This window comes from Bos grunniens, chromosome 22 (genome assembly GCF_055505025.1).
Source record: "Bos grunniens cultivar Pamir isolate PY7600 chromosome 22, Bosgru_T2T1.0, whole genome shotgun sequence".
NCBI classification, from domain to species: Eukaryota; Metazoa; Chordata; class Mammalia; order Artiodactyla; family Bovidae; genus Bos; species Bos grunniens.
This window is the reverse complement of record NC_141186.1, coordinates 4,161,580-4,176,810: the sequence shown is the minus strand read 5'-3', so window position 1 is coordinate 4,176,810 and position 15,231 is coordinate 4,161,580. Positions and strand designations below refer to the sequence as shown.

Sequence of the window (15,231 nt, the reverse complement as noted above, 5' to 3'; positions counted from 1 at the left end):
AGAAAAGAAATACAATCAGATTTCACCAAGGTTCATTAGTGTTTTCCAGAGTCAGCTTCTCCAGCTCAATTAATAAACCATGATATTTCCCCTTATGGTCAAGTAACACCAAATCCATCCAGTAGATGAAGGCTATCAAAAATTATAATTTTTCAGTGTTCCCAAGATCATGACATAAAAAGGAAAATCCTGATGTTCAAGCCCTTGGGGACAAAAATCTCTGCTCAAGTCCCAAAATGCTTCAGTGGGATTCTAACCACTTAGGAAGATTTGGGCTCCTCACCTGCTGTTGCTCTTTCAACTTGGAATATGAGTAGCAGACAAACGAGATCAGTCTGGAAACATGAGTGACCTCACGGGATGGACAAGAAGCAATGAGCTGGCAGCCCTGCTGACCCCAAGCGCTGCTGGGATCCCCGTGAGAGTGCCACCAAAAAATGAGACATTCATGCTTCTGCCAGTTGAGAGAGGTTCCCTTTCAGCTGAAATATCAGTCAGAAGGTTCATCTTCTCACCAAAAGCAGTAGACTTTAATAAACCTTCTCAGCCCAACACAAAGGGGTGGCTCAGTCCCACGGGATGCAGACTCTAGGTTAAGAATCTAAGCACTGATATCAATCTTTTTCAGAGTTTAAAAGGAAGCAACCCTGCTCAGAAGATCAATGACTTAATTTTCAGGATTTGAAATGAATATCTTGTACAGATATTGTAGCATTATTCGGAATGGAAAAACAGGGGCAAAAAAATCCATGCTCATTGATGGGCAACACTTGCGTAAAATGTGATGCAAACATGTTAGAAACAACTGCCCTGACAATAAAAAAAAAAGACAAGCTTAGTGCCCTGTGGAGAATGCACAAACTATGCCTATCACTGAAAAGGAAGGAAAATAACCTGCTCAGTCGGATCTCAGACACCACAGATCTGATAGTATGTTTGTATGAACATAAAGAAAGCTATAAAAGAATACATATGACCCTGTGATTACCACACATTATTTCTGAGATTTCGTCACAGAATGATGTGGTGTGCAGAAGAAAACTGTTAATATATCCATTATTTTTCTTGAGTTGTTTCACTAGATATGATGAGGCAGGATTATTTTGCAATAGAAAAATTTACCAAATGTTGAGGAAATTACATGTATAGAAACTACTGTTTCAACAGATGGTAATAAGAACCTTGACGTAAAAAAAGAATGAGAGGAAAAAAAAAAAATTCCTGCCAAACAAACATAAGAGAATCAGCACAACTTGGAAAAATCAAGAAGCATCCAAACCAGAAACACAGTTTGTTCTCGCAGCCGCAGCTGGGCTATTGTTCCCGTAGATTCCTCAGTGAGGAAGGCTTTGAAGTTGACCTCCGAATCCCATCTCATATCATCTGTCCTTACTTTAGACATATCTTATACCTGCTTGGTTAATTGTAAAGGGAAACTAGGGCTTTCTTTTCCCCAAAATAGGAATTTTTTCATTCTTACTTGATCTTTGAAGTGTCTTTTCAAAATGTTAATTAAAAAAAGAATGTTCCTGTGGATATTTACATGGTATGGGGACATAACAGATGACTATTACAGTCAAGATCATCTCTCTCATTTTGTTTTGTTTTGGCCACACTGAGTGGCATGCAGGATCTTAGTTTCCTGACGAGGAATCAAACCCAGGCCCCTTGAGATGAGAGTATGGAGTATTAACCACTGGACCACCAGGGATGTCCTCATCTGTCTTGAATAAGAAAAAAAAATAGACCAAAAGATGGGCCTAGTACTCAACCCATCTCCTAGCTGCGTCTGCTGAGTTCACCTCCTAATACATCCAACTCTCCACCAAACCAAGGAAGGAAGCCACATATATGAGTGGATATTCTTGGCAGGTGTTCAGGAATGGCCTTCCAGTTCCCTCAAACCACCATCACTGCCATGTACTCCTGACCTCCTTGCTTTTACTCAGCCCCAGTTTCCAGATACTGGCTAGGCTACTTACACTGGCTTTGAAAGGCACGTCTGCCCTTCCAAGTTGGCACGTGTTCTGATGTTCTTGCCAGCGTCGTGGGAAGCAACACTGCGGCAGCTTTTCCCTTCCCTTCTCTTCTCATCTATTCTACTAGTTTCTGATTCAGCTCACCTGTTAGCTACCACAGTATGTTCATTAGCTAGGTATACAACCTATCTCCAGCCAACAGTCCAGGGTCCACAAGTTTCAGGGGGAAAAGGTGGAGTAGGGTACATCAATTGATATAAGTATTGAATAAAAAGAGGTTCTTTAGGAAGACTTACTTCTGGTACACAAAATGCCTTTTGCCATAAAGCATTGCAGAGGTGAATGCAACATTCAGCATCTCTGGTTTTGAAAATCACTTCCTTCAGCAACAGAGACACACAGAATGATGTGGATTAACGCGTATTAAAATCCTTCGGACATCCACTCAGCCTGCACCAGGCACTCTGCCGGATCCCGCGGGGCATTCATAGATGAAGACCCTGTGGTCCTAGTCCTCAGGGGCTTCACAGAATAACCCTGATACAATTCTGATCCTGATGAGCAAAGGTACATTTGGAAGCCAGAAATAAATTTACAACCAAGCAAGAAAACAAAGACAAAACCCAATCCAACTCTACCTTGGAAACAAATAGAAAAAACAAACAACAACAGCAACACAAAACAGAAAGCAATAATGAAAATGATAAGAGGGAACCAAGAGGAAAGAGAACAAAAAGAAGCAGAAGTTTAGGAGTTAAAGGCCAGGAGCCAGGAAGGCAAATCCATAGCAGAGAAGTTGAGGAGGGGAAAGGGCTGAGAGGGAAAGTAACGTGCAAGGGCACTGGAAGCTGTGATGCAGAAAGAAAAGGGGTAGCTTCCCAGGGAGGAGGATCTGGGAGAGGTAGGGAAACGGAGAGAATGCAGTGTAAACATGAGGTCACTGCAAGCAGACATCCTAAAGGGAGTAAGGATGGAGAAATCAGTGCAAGGAACTTGGCAGAAGAGACAGACCATGAATAATAATGACAGTACCAGCCAATCTTTCTTGGATCTCTACTGATCTAAACCTCAATGACCATGTTGAAGTCTAGACACTCTTTCAAAAGGACCTACCCTGTAACCTACAAATGTCCTGATTGCCAGGACACTGAAACATCATTGCATTCATATCTTCAATTCAATGGCTCCATGGATTCCTGGGCACACGACCGCCCTCAAACATCATGCATGTGGTCAGCACTTTGCATTGTATGATTCTCACGCCAATACAGTTTTGCTGGTTTTATCACTTACGCTGTTGGGTTACTCCTCTCAAAGCCATATCCCTTCTACACAGAACAACATAACTTCACTCATGGTTATATTTTTGAGCAGATAGAAATTTTTTATGTGAACGGTTTACATACAGAAATTCCAAAATACATGCAAAAATTTTATTTCGAAATCCTTCTAAAAAACACCCTTGTATCCAGTCCAAAGCATCAACAAGGCTTTTATCTGGGGCATCCGTGGGCATGAGTGATGAGTAAATCAGAACAAGAAAAGCAGGTGCTGTATGTTAGCAAGGGCATTAATATGTGCGGGCAGAACAAAGCACGAAGCTGTCCTCAGAAGCACTGATTTTTCCCTTTTTCACAAGACACCAAAAATCTCAGCTACATGACTCCTCCAGGTCTAATTCTATTAATATAGTCATATTAAAGTGTTTTTCTCCCCCAAGGATGGTTCTTCAGTTTTCCTAAACTATCACTTCTTTGTCAAACAGCCCTTACCCTTTGCCTTTGGAAAAGCAAATAGTCAGATTCCAGAAATTTCCAAAAATAAATTAAAGCTTGGTAATTTCAGCCTTTTATTTTCTATTTCTTCTTCTGTTTTATCTTTCTTGGTGCCTCTCATAAATCACTTGTAAAATTAAAATCATGAAACTGACATTTTTTTTTTTACCATACCATTGACAGCTTCATCAGTACAAGCTCTGAGGATCATTAGAATTTCCATGATATAACCAATAATTATGAAATAAATGGGGGGAAAATTAGAGTCAATCTATCAATGATATTTCTAAAAAATTCGATCACAAATAATGGAGAACAAAGAATTGATATCTATCTTGCCTAATATATTTTCAATATATCTTATTAGATCAGATGAAGATATCACATTTTTGAAAGAAAGTGAAAGTTATTAGTCATCCATATTTTGATAAGACTCATCCCTTTCTGCCATCCACTGGTAGCAAAAAAAATTTACTAGACCTGAAAAGAACGGTTATATATCTCCTTATTTGCCCCTCCAGATTTCTCAGTGATCATCTAGCCTCAGATAAAAGCAGAACCACTGTAGCAATTCTTAGTGCTTCCAGAAATATGTGTGTGTTTTATGTTTGTGAGAGAGAAATCTCAGCTTATTTGTTGAATCTGCTGATGAAATTTGGTGAGATTCTGGCTAGATTGCCAGGGGAAAAAATGAATAATTCGGTGGAGAATCAAAACACTGGGTGATAATGAGAATATGTCCTTCAAGATTGTGGAGGGGAGGGAGTTTTCAGGTGTGAGCATGGCTCTCCAGCAGGGGGCTGGAGAGCCAGAGAAAACTCCTTCTTGGCTGAGGTGAGGGGAGAAGGCCATGCTCTGGATCCGTTTTATTGTTGTTGTTGTTGTTTTGTATTACTGAAAACAATAAAAATCAGAATAAAAGTGAAGGGAGTATCACATGTGGCTTAGGGCTAGAGAAGCAGTGTCTTCAGGATGCCCCTCACTTGTAGCGGTCATGGGGGGTCTGACTGGGGCACGCATCTCTGCAGGCATGTCCGCTTTCAGAGGCACAGAGATGCCATAGGGCTGACAGGGCCCTCTGGAAGCAAACTAAAAAGAAGTCATTCAGGGTGAATGACCATGGACTTGGGGAACAGGAGGAGGTGGCCGTTTTGATACATGTAAAAATCCCATGATCCTATTTAGAGACAGAAGAAAGATGATGATTATTTAGAAAGATTATGCCATAAAATAACTATTGTGCCAGGGACCTGCCTCCTGTTTGAACCCTAAGCTGGGAGCCCGTGGAAACACCTGTACCAGTCAAGCTCTCTTTCTTTCCAATCGATAAACAATTCCACCGACTATATAATAAGAAAACTCTGTGACCCAGCACCCAGATCTGGAACACTCGATTGCTGTCACTGCCAAGGGTCAATGCAATGTGTCTGCTTGTGACATATTTTAGCCAAAGAATGTTAATGACATTTTCCAATAGACTGTGTTGTTTAAACACATGTCCCGCCCCGGAAATTTGGGATTACTAAAATACAGAGATATCTTGAATGTCGAAAGGTCACAGTAGGCAGAGATACAGCCAGCTTTTCAGATCCTCTGAACACTTTAAGGACCCACAAAAGCACTGGCAAGATGAGAAAAATATCTTGCCTCTAAACAAAAAAGAAAACTGTGAAACCAGAATTAGCAAACAATTGTTTCTACAAAGCATAATACACTGTCAACTTTATTCATTGTTCTATTTAGTAGAGGCCAAAATACTCTTTCTTTGTACCTCAAGAAAATCTATCTGTAGATTAGATTTTTCTATTTTGTGAGAACACCTGCATATGCAACATGATAAGTGTACATAAATTCACAAGCACACATAATTTACTCATACCCAGAGAGTTTCAGCAGCAAAACTACAAAAACTCTTTCAATATTTTATTGCAAAAAATCTAATTTGATGTGGAATGTGAGTACGCTTTAATATGTTTAATATATCTGTTGAGAAGTGGGGGCTTCCTAATGTGTTCAGAGAATACGAAGAATTTAGAATGACCCTTCATCTCTCTCCTTCTTAGAGGATATCGCTAAACTTGGAAAAAAAATTCTTCCCTGATCATGGATAAACAACAAGGTCCTACTGTATAGCACAGGGAACTATATTTAATATCCTGTGATAAACCATAATGAGAAATACTGTGAAAAAGAATATTTATGTATAACTGAACCACTTTGCTATACAATTGAGAGTAACACAAACGTGTAATCAAATATACTTCAATAAAATTGTTTAAAAACATCAAAATTCTTCCCTGTTCACTGACCTCTTCCCTTGCACTTTTTCCTTATCTTTTTCTAACTTATCAACAAAGTTAAACAGAGAAATTTTCCCTTTCTGGCCAGAAAGGGAAATGTTCCTATGGCTAACACAAGCCCAGTTGTTTCCTAACATGAATAATAGAGTTTAGATTCAATGGTTAACTTTTTGGAATAAATTGAGAAAAGAACGTCAGAAATTTATTCTTCTCAGATTTCCCTGTAACCCAGATTACAACACAGCATCCTTATTTCTGAAGGCACAGTCTTGACTGGTGTGCCTGACAAGACACCCAGGGGCTCAAAGCCAAGACCAAGGCTAATCCAGGAGCTGTCATAACCCTTCAAGGGACTAGCACCAAGCTTAAAAAAGGAAAAGTATTTTTCTCTTCTCTCAGGAAGAAATTCAACATCATGGATATGTCATAGGTTTTCCTTGTATGATATCCTTGAAAATGGTCTCCAGTTTTCCTCTAATCTTTGTGCACACTGCTTCAAATACATCATCCACTCAAATTCATTTGGGACTATTTGCTTGGGAGGAAAGAAAAGAAATTAAAAAATAAAGAAGAAGAAAAAAGAAGTATATTTTCTTGAATTTCAAGTTATCTTATTTCTAAGTGATATTCAGGGTGCCACCATCCAATCTCTGTGAATAAGTTTTGAAAGGGGTAACTGAAGAGTATACAGACATCAGTAATAGCCTCAGATATGACTTGCCTACATAAAAAATGCTTTTAAAAAACCTTAAGTAGTTCCAGAAAACCAGATAGTTAGCATTCTGTCTTCCATTTTCCTTTTCACTAAATTGTCATCCATCAGAAATATGACTAAGATAAGTAGACAGCAGTCCCCAGATAAAAATAGGACGAATCCTTTCAAATCCTCATTAAATTCTGTATGTGATCCATACTCAGCTTGAAAAGTACCAGTTAAGGATGAGACAAGGAAAAGGTCCCCTGCCTCTGGTAATACATGCCAATGTCTTAACCCTACAGCATAATCATGGAAAAGCACAATCAAGAACAAGTTAAAAATTAGTTGCCCAAAACAATTACCACCAATATTTAGAATATCATAAGATTGAGTTTTCTTCTGTTTTACCTTACTTTCTGCACAACGGGGAAGAACATTATCAAAGTTGCCTTGACTGTGTATGTAATCTAGCTTAATTTTGGTATTTCTTAGTCATTCATAAGGGCTTCCCTGGTAGCTCAGCTGATAAAGAATCTGCCTGCAATGCAGGAGACCTGGGTTCAATTTCTGGGTCAGGAAGATCCCCTGGAGAAGGGATAGGCTACTCACTCCAGTATTCTTGCCTGGAGAATCCCCATGGACAGAGGAGGGTGGCGGGCTACAGTCTAGAGGGTCGAAGAGTCGGATACGACTGAGCAGCTAAGCATGGCACAGTCATTCATAAAAACAAAATTCAAGGTTCCATTTACTTTCATTAATTCAGCTCACAGGGACTTGGGGAGGACTCAGAAGGGTACCCAGTGCGAAGAGGAAAAGAGAATGTTTTTGTTTATGTGTCCTGGAGAAGTTATGATTTTTCTCCTATGATACCATGCACTCTGATTACTAAATCATTTTCCCCTCATGCTTTAAAGCCTACTATTCAGAAATTAAGGGACTGGCGAACTCTAGTCAAAATAGTGTTTCATCTATCGCTTGTTATTTCCACATGTACAGGAGCTCCTAGATTCATTCACGAAACTAGGGCTGTCAGGATCTTAATGAGATCAACGGATTTAGCCAAACATGCATAACCATTCAGCTCTTATGACACCTGGAGAGAGCAAGTCTTTGGACATGGCCTAATTTTATGCACTCAAGGAAGAAAACTTGAACCACAACAAAGCCAACAATGGTGATTAAATAGTGCCTGTAGCCTGGCCCCACCCCTGGGAACTGCTCTCCACTCACTCCTGGGTGACGGTGATGGGGGTGTTTCTCTGGGTTCTCCGGATTTAGATGTGGTGAAGGATGCAGATAATTATGTGTGCCAAGTCTCCAGAGTCGACGAAGCAGCAATTGATCTGCTCTGTAGAAAGCACCGAGGACCTGAACAAAAATCAGTGGCACAAATCCGAGGTCATCTGCTAAATACCCCTAACACATCCAAGCAGTCTCATCTATCTCCAAGCAAGAGTCACAGACACTAAGCCTAGAAGGGATCACAGGGAACTTGTCCCAGACACCAACTCATTGACACACAAATCAGAGAATTCTCCCAAAGAAAAGCAGGATGAATGTCTTAAAATTCATTCTCTGTTCTCTAGAGTTGGCTGTACACTAAAGGTTGATGTTCTGAACAGCAAAAGTGCTTTCAGTTATGATTCCAGGTTCTATGTATTTCCTGACCAATAAATCCACACAGAAAAAACTGTTATGTGAACAAATTCTCTGCCAACACCACCTTTAAAAAGAAAAATTAAAAACCAAAAAGAATTCAACTTATCTCGGTCCACCCCTCTTTTTGACTTTTTCAAACTGCTTTTGAATGTTTGACATATGAAAATCAACAGCCAATTCTATGGGCTTTTTCAAGGCCCTGAAAACGATCACTTAGTAATCTTTAGTATTGGTAATCCTGTAGCTTGATAATCTCTAGAAGACTAGAGATTCAAGTTTCCATGAACAAACATTTTTTCAGAAACTTTGTAGTTAAAGCCTCTTTACTGTAACATATCTGCTAAAGAAACAGAGGCAAAAGCTGTGTCTCCTTGTGTAACTATGTAATTTTTGACACCAGCAACAGAAGATTAATACTCATATCCTAACCTCATATTTTCAAACATCTTAGAAAAGAATCACACTGCCACCTATATTGCTCCTAGTTGAGGATCCTTTTATCACTCTTTTGTTTAGGGATAAATGTCCTGCAGGTTTTCTTACAATAGTTCCATAGATGAAAAGTAGCAAAAAAAAAAAAAAAAAAAAGAAAAGTATTTATTATTTCAAAACAGAAGGAACACTTCTTCACTTTTGCTTTTTGAATGTGTGCTTCACAGGAATAACTTTTATCTTTCCATTTGCAATGCCTTCAGATCCATTCAGTAACTATGCATTTTGGGATGAAATGACATTCCATATTTAAAGTTGGTATTTTATGTCAGTTTCCATTTTCAAAGAGCATATTTTTAATCACATCCAAAATAGTTCAGCATTTTTCCCACTGCTGCCAAAAATAGCAGCACGTACCCTCCATACACATATCATAACTCATATCCTCAACAACACACTTATCGCAACACACAAGTGCGTTTCTGCTCTCGTCTCCCCTCAGCCCCATCTGTACTCTTGCTGTGAACAGCTATAGCATAAAAATGTCTCTTTTCACATGCTTTTGATATTACACTATTTAATCACATACAGCTGTGGCTTATGAGACTGTTACAAAACACAATTTTAATGTAGTACTCGAAGCCAATTTTGGATAAACATCAACCATTTACTCTGAATAAGAAGTCCAAGACTCCAAAGATTTTCTTTTAAAGGAAAAGCCTGGTTTTCTTAGAATCTGGCACGGGCATCATTGTGACCGAGCCCTCTCTCTGCCAAAGAGACTGATAATGTCAGAAAGGATTGTGTAAATCATATTAGTACAAAAACAAAGCTTTTCAGAATTCCTGGAGCCAGAGAGATCTGAAATGACGTGTATCCTCCCTTCTCTTTGGCCTCTTCCTCACACGGCCTCTACCTCCAACACTCAATTACATTTTATTACTTCATGGAAATATTTTTGAGTTGAAATTCTGTTTTTTCTTTTTTCCAAATTGAGAGAAAGTGAAAGGAAAATGTGTTGGAAAGATACTGTTCAAAGCAACATACACGGTGTTTCTCTTAAGCTTGGGATTATTTCGGAAAACAAAAAAAACATGAACTTTCTTACCTTTCTACTCCTTTTAGTAGGCACTAGACATAGTGTTGTGAAAATGATGACTACATTAGAGAAAAGAACTTCAACAGTAACAAAGATTTGTAAGAGTAAAAGGAAAAAAAAACTGAAAAGGGAGGGTAGCTTCTTATTATGTTTCTCTCATTTAAAACCAATTACAATAATACACATTCTTTTTAAACCAATTACAATAGTATACATTCTAACATGAGACACGATGGATCATCGTTCCACACTATCGTATCACCCTCCTACAGGGAAAGAAATTTTTGGAGTTATTTCTAAAAATTCTTTTGCTGGAAGATTTTCAGAAAACCAGTTTTGTACATTTCAGCCTCTCAAAGGAAAACAGTACTTGGGAGTTTTCAAGCCTGAAATGTACAAAGCTGGTTGGTAACTGGCAAGTTACCAAGTCCAACTATCAATGCAAATCTGGGACAGGAAGTATGAAGGAAATTCTAAACTCCTTCCCTCCCTCTGCAAGATTTTCTGTGTTTTCATGTGCAAGGAATGTGTGAAGAAGGGTTGTTTTGTTTTGCTTTTGCAGGATCTGTACATTCACATCTGTAAGAGTATCTTGGCCCCACAGGAGCCTCCCTCTCTCTCTGCCGACCCGCTGAGCCTTGTGCTTTCAAGCATCTGCTCTTTTCATGGCACAACTGGGCTCCAGCTAGACGTTCAGAGCTGGGCAGCTGTCCAGCTGCAGATGGCTGGAAATTCAGCTTAAAGTCAGTGTGCTGGTGGAGAACTGCTCCTCCACCTGACCCCAACTTCACACCAGGCTCTGAGCAGAATCTGAGACCCACCAGTTAGGGAACCCTTGTCAGGGTACTGCAGTCTGAAGCCCTTTCTTCAAGGTCTTCTCGGGAAGCAGATGGCCAAAGGCAGCGGGCAGACTGATGAGAAACTGCACTAAACTAGGAGAAATGTAGTGATTTGGTATAAGTGTGGGAAAGGAAGAAAAGACAAACTTTCTGTTTGTGCCTGTGTGAATTTTAAAGTTTCACAATGACTAAAGTCTTCCAAATATCACATATGAGAGAAATATCTATTTCTCAACTACAAAATATCAATTGACCAGGTTGTGACCATGTTTTAACTCTTTTTAGTTTGCCCCATTCAACTTGTTCTTCCAAGAAACACCCTCCCACAAAGTACCTCAAATTCAGACTGAAATTCACCCTGGATCATAAGACCAACAGGTTGGCTATTGGAAATACGGTGTAACAAAATCCTTGAGAAATATTACAAGACAACTTAATCACACATCATTACATATCATTCAGCTAAGAAATAATTTTCTGGTCTCTTTTCTCTAAAACTTAATTATTCTGGGTGGTCTTCCAACGGCAAATTTGGTTTCCTGAAACTTTTTTTTAGAAATCCAGTTACGTCTCTTATTTAAATATAGTGACATGTCACCAAGATTTCTTCATTACTTCTAAACAAAAGTAATGTTCTTTTTAGAAATTGCTTCTTTGGGTAGGAAAAAAAATGGTCAAAAAGAAAATTGACAAGTGACAACTTTAAGTGTAGGTCTGGGAGAGTAAGCTACAAGTCAGCCACAGGTTTTCCTTTTGTTTGATTGACTCATGTTTTTCTAATATAACATTTTAGGCATCTGGAAATTTATTCAAAGAAAGAAAAGCATAAATATCTTCATGCTTTCTTTTTTTCTAAGCAACAAAGTGAAGAGATTGACTCTAATGTGAAGGGTAAGAAGTGGAACAGAATAGGCAGGGAAGTATCACAAGTTTTTTCTACAACTTTAAGTGCATTTTAGGAAGTGGAAGACAAATGCATTTATTTCAAAATCTATTTTCATTTTCTTTCATCATAAGAGAATAGTAGCTGCATCTGACATACATATTCAGGTAGAAAACGAAGGCTCAGTATTTTGGCATTTTCTAAATGAATACAATAATAAACATTTTAGTTCTGTAAAATCCCATGAAGATTTTCCACCCAAAACTAATGTCAGCAAAAGGCTTTTGTGCCTGAGTTAAAAGCACCTGCATTTAGAGAATAGTTTAAGGCATGGTGTCGCCACAATATGATTTGGTTGTCAACCATAGAATTCTAATTTTATCAAGCATAAATGTTCTTTATGTATCAGCGTGATTTTAAATAGCAATGATTTTAAAATTGGATTCTACCTACAAGCTAAGGCAGGAAGGACAGTGGATTTTATGGAATTCCACCTACGTTTACCAAATAAATCTAAGATGCATGAAATTACTTCAAAATTACTATAGATTATATTTTGGGACATAAGCGAAAAAGGAGCAAAAAGTGCTACTAAGATAACCCAATTATTTTCACACTATACTGGAGCATGATGAGACTTTATTATACTGTGTTCACACTGTTGGAAAGTTCCTATATTTTAAAATATTGTACACTGACCATTCCTTCCTCTCCCTGAGTGCCCACATTCCCATAGAGGGCATATTTTCATATCTTCAGCTTCCAGGAATGTCATTAATGCCTGTCATTTCAGAGCCAGGGTAAGAATACTCGACGACTTCACAGCTCTGTCAGAATGTTACAATGTAATGATCAATATGAACCACCATGATAGCCAGAGTAACTGATCTTATACACTCTACCACCCTGACCTGATTACCCAAATATCAGCTGAGGTCGCCTAATGGATCTAACTTCTCTAAAAATGTTCTAGAAGTTGATGGCTTTGACTCGCTTGAAAGTAACAAGATCCAGATGCTCCCTGTCTACACAGCACTAAACTGCAGAAGATCCCAAATCAGATTTTTTTTTTTAACTCCCTCTCTATTTTTCTGGATCTCTTTTCCTCAACACCCCACGTTTCCTTTTTACCCCAAACACACATGCACACACATACATACACACATACTTCCCACCAGTGTAGCTATGTATCTTTAATATAAGGTGCCCGACATTATTTCTTGCTAGTAATAGGTTAAAAGAAATCCTAAGTCAAAAAGCCATCATTCCATTTATTCCATTCATTTTGATGCAAAGTTTCTTTTCTGAATAGACTTCATGGTAGAAAATAAGAACCAAAAAAGAAAGCATGAATTTTGAAACATTTGGAAAAATTTAGCCAAATGACTAAAAGGGATGGAATGTTGGATATTTTTCATGCAACCCTTGAGTGTGTTTTTGTTTCTTTGGGGGATGAGAAATGACTATAAATTTCCCGTTTGTAACTTGTCCTTGCTTTACCATTTCCTTAAGGAATCCCCTAAAGGGTTAAAACTCCAGCCGATGGAGCAGGAGGGCTGGTCTATTTATTTCAGCAGCAGCCCAAACTAAAGGCTCACAAAGGCAAAAAGCAGTGTGAGTCGACCTTGCAGGGGCAGGGCAAATTATAGAGCGACTAAGGAAGGAAGGGAAAAAAAGAACAATCTTTAATATAATACTGAAAGTCTGCTGCCTGCTTTGGTTTACAAATCGGCATTGTTTGGTGAGAGAGAGTAAATGAGAGTTAACCACGGCATGATTACCAAACCCTATCCAGGGCACCCAGACCCGGTGACAGCTCATATCACTCAGGCACGCCTTGTTCACTCCCTGCGTGTTTATTTATTATAAAGAGCCCAGTAGAGTACGGCTAATACAATGCAAAATAATATCATGCATAAAGAAATACACTCCATGCATTCAAGGGGGAACAAGCAACATCCCCACCCCTCCCCCCAAATCAAGTCGAATGTAATTGACAAATTGGAGCAGTGATTTCACACCTGAGAGTCTACCATGTCTGAACTGCAGGATAAAGTTCATGGTTGGCACGACCCACTGCTCAGTGACGTGGGCTTACCACTGGCCCCCTCATGATCGCTTGAGCACACACGGAAAGCCTAAACCATTTAACCAATTCATGTCTAATTATCATCACTCTATTTCATCCCCTTTCAAGCCCCAGGCCTTCTGATCGTAGCCAACACAGAAACACCAAGCTTCTAAAAGTAAAGAACATCTACGGTGAAGCTCCTAAATTTACTCTCTGGCATTCTGACCATCTTCAATATAAAATAAAATATTTGAGGCCATAGGAAAATAAAAAACGCGCCCACACAAACTCGTCTGAGACTTGAGTTCGCTGCTGTATACCTTCCCACGCCTGTCTTTCATTCTACACTTAGCGATTAAAAGTTTGAGTCCCCCCCGCCAACCCCGGCATGTCCTATCCAGTAGGAAGAACCCTTTCAGAGCCATAAACAAAGAACAGCTCACCAGAAAAGCCCCTGAAACTGCATTGTCGTGCCCGATCATCACTGTTATGATCTGCTTTTAACAACCCTGCCTGTCTGCCGAGGGCTCGGCAGGCATCAGGAACATGGAGATGGCCAAACAACAACAAAGGAACTCGAGTGCAACTATTATCTCTCCTTAAAGAGGAAGCCCCAGTTCTGGGCTTGCTTTCTTCTCATCTCCTTCTCTGTTTCATTAACTCCATTGCTACGTTACTAATTTCAAAGAAGCAGGAAGAGCTGGTGGGGATAAGGGGAGGGGGCGGTTAATCGTAATTCACACGCCTGTCTGCTTCCCACCCCAAGTGCAGAAGGACACCCCACTGCTGCCAGGCTGTGGGGCACGCCATACCTTGGTTTGGAGGTAATGAGGGTAGTAGTAAGTGTACTGGGGGTACATTTGTGGCTGATCCAGGCGTTTGCCCATGTAGCTGGAATCGCTATCTCCGAGGCAGGGAACTGGATGACAGGCTCTGTGCCCCAGGCCGAGCTTCCCCTGGAACCACTATTCCTGACAGTCCCGATGACTGATGAGGCTTCCGAGAGTCTTCCAGCACTCGCTAGTTCCAACACAGCAAGAATTTTAAAAAGAAACACACCAAAAAGAGAAAGAGGCGGGGATCCGTAGGAAAAAACCCCACACAGTCTCCCCAGATCACGCCTGGGGTCCACTTGGGAGGAGGCAGTTTGTTCTCTACCCGGCTGTCCGTAGTGATGTCAATTGCCAGCGTTTGTAAAGGAAGAAAAAAAAAAAAAAATCAAAGTCCTTTTAGCAGAACTCGGAAATCTTGCAGATCAGCTTCCTGTCTCCTGGGTGTCTCTTTCCCCACCTTAAAGAAAAAGAAAAAAAAAATAGAAAGAAAGAGAAAGAAGAAAAAAAAAGGGAGGGGGAGAAAAAGAAAGAAAAAGAAAAGGAAAAAGGAAAAAAAAAAAAAAAAAACCTTGCACAGCTCAGTTGCTGCTGTGTCCCTCCCAGAGTGACATGGTGTTCGGGGCTTGTCCTGGCCTTTCATTCACGTCCCCTCCTTCCAGCCAGT

The 15,231-nt window shown here is 39.7% G+C and overlaps 1 protein-coding gene across 24 annotated transcripts in view; it reads right to left on the bottom strand.

The window, feature by feature from the left end:
• RBMS3 (RNA binding motif single stranded interacting protein 3) overlaps window positions 1-15,178 on the bottom strand; it is a 797,532-nt gene extending 782,354 nt beyond the window's left edge. For 23 of the 24 annotated variants that reach the window (XM_086365588.1, XM_086365575.1, XM_086365577.1 and 20 more), the window contains exon 1: window positions 14,547-15,178. Coding sequence is in view for 14 of the 24 variants with exons in the window: in XM_086365575.1 (XP_086221701.1) it covers window positions 14,547-14,621 (75 nt within the window). In the remaining 10 variants the exon portion in view is untranslated. The remainder of the gene's footprint in view (window positions 1-14,546) is intronic. The other variant, XM_086365593.1, reaches the window with a different exon arrangement.
• Window positions 15,179-15,231: the final 53 nt, after the last annotated feature.